General features: G+C 38.6%; 1 protein-coding gene across 1 annotated transcript; it reads left to right on the top strand.

The window, feature by feature from the left end:
* The first annotated feature begins 203 nt into the window (after positions 1-203).
* On the top strand, positions 204-2,968 carry LOC126591312 (ammonium transporter 2 member 5-like). The gene is made up of 3 exons (XM_050256963.1): positions 204-791; positions 1,506-1,791; positions 2,427-2,968. The coding sequence occupies exons 1-3, from the start codon at positions 204-206 to the stop codon at positions 2,966-2,968; spliced, it is 1,416 nt and encodes a 471-aa protein (XP_050112920.1).
* Positions 2,969-3,319: the final 351 nt, after the last annotated feature.

Raw genomic sequence — 3,319 nt, 5'->3', positions numbered from 1 at the left:
GCGGACAATTTTCAGATTCATTAATCTGGACAAAAATCACATAGAACCAAAAAAGATCCAGGCAAGGACAGCAAAAGCTCCGATGCTTCAAGGTCACAATCCACAAATAAATTTATAAAGCGTTCATTGGCATCCCATTCATAAATCAACACACAATCATCATCTAAACTCTATGCCCTAAGCTTATTCGTCAATCCATCGCAATGGCGCTCCCATTGAACCTCCAACCTGACGAGGCGAGCCCTGATTGGCTCAGCAAGGGTGACAATGCTTGGCAACTCACGGCTGCCACGCTCGTTGGCATGCAGAGCGTGCCAGGGCTTGTCATTCTCTACGGAAGCATAGTGAAAAAGAAGTGGGCGGTGAACTCCGCCTTCATGGCTCTGTACGCCTTCGCAGCAGTCTTGGTCTGTTGGGTCGGCTGGGGCTACCAAATGTCGTTCGGGGACCAGCTCTTCCCGTTCCTCGGCCGACCCAACGTGGCCATGGACCAAGCCTTCCTGCTGAAAAGAACATTCAGTGGGTTTCTTCCAAATGCAACTATGATTTATTTTCAGTTCGTGTTTGCGGCCATTACGTTGATTTTGATCGCTGGGGCTTTGTTGGGGAGGATGAACTTCCATGCATGGATGTTATTTGTACCCCTTTGGTTGACATTTTCTTACACAATTACTTGCTATAGTATTTTTTACCCCAATGGCTGGTTGTATAAGATGGGGCTTATTGACTACTCTGGCGGCTACGTCATTCATCTCTCTTCTGGTGTTGCTGGTTTCACTGCTGCGTACTGGGTAAGTCAACACAATTTTACTAACTTCAGTCGTTTAACCTTTATGTGGATGAAATTTGACCATTGATGTATTATGGCCTCTCGAGCATCACTGGCCAAAAATTAACCATTAGAATTTGAGCCACTGATCGTAAAATACATCATAATTTTAGCTCAGCCAAAGTTTACTCTTTATTAACCCACAAAACCTATTTGCAAAAAATGATAAGGCTACGTATGATAGACGTTCTCTCGACAATCGCATGGCGTGAAGCCTTGATGGTTAGGGTGGCCTACATTGCTCCATACATAGTATTGAGCATTTTAATCTAGCCTATCAGTCACCCTTTCAGTGAAGTCTAGGCCTGGTGAAATCAAAGTCTAATAATAATTGTTTAGAGTTTATACATAGAATTTGCCCCTAAAAACTGATTTTTAAGAAAAGGTTGCATAAAAACTCTTGAACCACCACCGGATATATGGAATATTTTTATTTTATGTTAGACTGCTATATTCTAATATGAGCAACATGTCTATGACAGAACATTTTTAGTATGTCTCGCATCTACTAGAAATTTTATATTAGTATAATGAATTAAACTTAAATACAAGAGAGCGAACATATTATCCTAATCAACTAATTTAACGCACTTCTATCAATGAAATTTATTATATGGGTTAAAATTAAGTTGGTTTTACAAGTAAACCACAAATATTGTTTTCCTTGAGGATTCAGGTTGGGCCAAGGGCAACCAATGACAGGGAGAGATTTCCACCAAACAACATTCTGCTGATGCTTGCTGGGGCGGGCCTACTTTGGATGGGGTGGAGTGGATTTAACGGTGGAGATCCTTACATGGTGAGCACAGACGCATCTCTGGCCGTCCTCAACACCCACGTGTGCACTGCCACTAGCTTGCTGACGTGGCTCTTGCTTGACATTGCTTTCTTCGGGAAGCCCTCTGTGATCGGTGCCACTCAAGGCATGATCACTGGCTTAGTTTGCATTACTCCTGCTGCAGGTATAAATTACTCGATTCACATAAAAATACTCAAATAATTTTGGCTTACCCTTGTTTTTTATTTCTACAAACTCCTCCTTATTTAGGGAATTTTAATGAAAAGTTTTCGGTACTGTTCATTTTAACGAAAAACCACATTTTTACACTAAAAAATCAATTCTGGTACTATTCACTTTACCCATTATTTTATCTTTATCTTTAAAACTCAAAGTTTTCATATCATTTTCATTAGTTTTTCTGCTTATTTATGTTTTTTTTATTTGTCCAAAATGTCATAAATAAACATTTCATTTCTCTTGCTTTAATTGGTATTCTATTAAAAAAAAATCATCATTTCTTAAAACATTTATTGAGAACATCTCTTGAAAACAATTTTCTTTAAGACCGCAAAACTTGTTCCGTATAAAAGGAGAAGAGAGAAAAAGCAATGGCGCTTAGAGTTTAAAATCTCGCTTTTAGTACTATTTTCAAGAAATGGACTATTTTTTTAAGTTAGTTTTGAATCCAATTTGGAAAATAGTTATACTAAACAAGTACTTATGACTTCAAACTTAAATGTTTTTGAGTTTAGAAAATTGAATTCAAATAGAGTACCAAACAAAGCCTTATTGTGTCACATAATCTTTTGAGTATAGGAGTGGTACAAGGTTGGGCAGCAATCATAATGGGAATGATGTCAGGAAGCATCCCATGGTACACTATGATGGTCCTCCACAAGAAAATCGGCATCCTAAAGCAAGTCGATGACACCATGGCCGTGTTCCACACCCACGCCGTGGCCGGAAGCCTAGGTGGCATCCTTGCCGGCTTCTTTGCCCACCCGAAGCTCTGCCGTATATTCTACTTAACCGACAAGTGGGAACACTACATTGGCCTTGCCTATGGATTGCAAAGTGGCCATGTCGGTGCAGGGTTCAAGCAAATGGGAATCCAATTCCTAGGAGTAGCGTTTGTGGTTACTGTCAATGTGATCATCACTAGCATCATTTGCTTGTTCTTGAGGCTTTTCATTCCACTCAGGCTCAACGACGACGAGTTGCAGGTCGGTGATGACGCGATCCACGGCGAGGAGGCTTATGCATTGTGGGGAGATGGAGAGAAGTATGATGGTTCCAAGCATAACTCAGTTTATGGAATGGAAGAGTTTCCCATGAATGCGCCTAAAGCTGAAGCATGAAGTTGATATGCTTTTATTTTGTTTATTTCTACTTTTATTTGTATTTGTATTTTGGTTTCTTGCAAGAAACGTAAAGTTCGTTTGGAAGTGATTTTAAAATAACTAAAAATGTTTTGGTAAAAATGTTTTTGGAACTAATTCTTAGTAAAAATGCAAGTGTTTTTGAAACCCAAAAAGATTTTCTCTAAAAACGTTTTCAATCATTTTAAAAACACTTCCAAATGAGTTCATAATCTACTCATCATCTAATGTAATAAGAACTAAAAAAAATATTGACAAACTATTTTGTCATTGTAATTGGAATTTGAAATGAAAGCTCAATTTTCTGGTTTTTATTTTTTATTTTTTGAG

The sequence above is a fragment of the Malus sylvestris genome, chromosome 11 (genome assembly GCF_916048215.2).
Source record: "Malus sylvestris chromosome 11, drMalSylv7.2, whole genome shotgun sequence".
NCBI lineage: Eukaryota > Viridiplantae > Streptophyta > Magnoliopsida > Rosales > Rosaceae > Malus > Malus sylvestris.
This window is presented reverse-complemented; position numbering and strand designations above follow the sequence as displayed.

What these genes read in the sequence shown, in the direction of transcription:
- LOC126591312 (XM_050256963.1), top strand. Translation starts at nt 204, where the DNA reads ATGGCGCTCCCATTGAACCTCCAACCTGACGAGGCGAGCCCTGATTGG. An exon ending in GTTTCACTGCTGCGTACTGG is followed by an intron (nt 792 to 1,505) that starts GTAAGTCAACAC and finishes TTGAGGATTCAG; the next exon opens with GTTGGGCCAAGGGCAACCAA. An exon ending in TTGCATTACTCCTGCTGCAG is followed by an intron (nt 1,792 to 2,426) that starts GTATAAATTACT and finishes TTTTGAGTATAG; the next exon opens with GAGTGGTACAAGGTTGGGCA.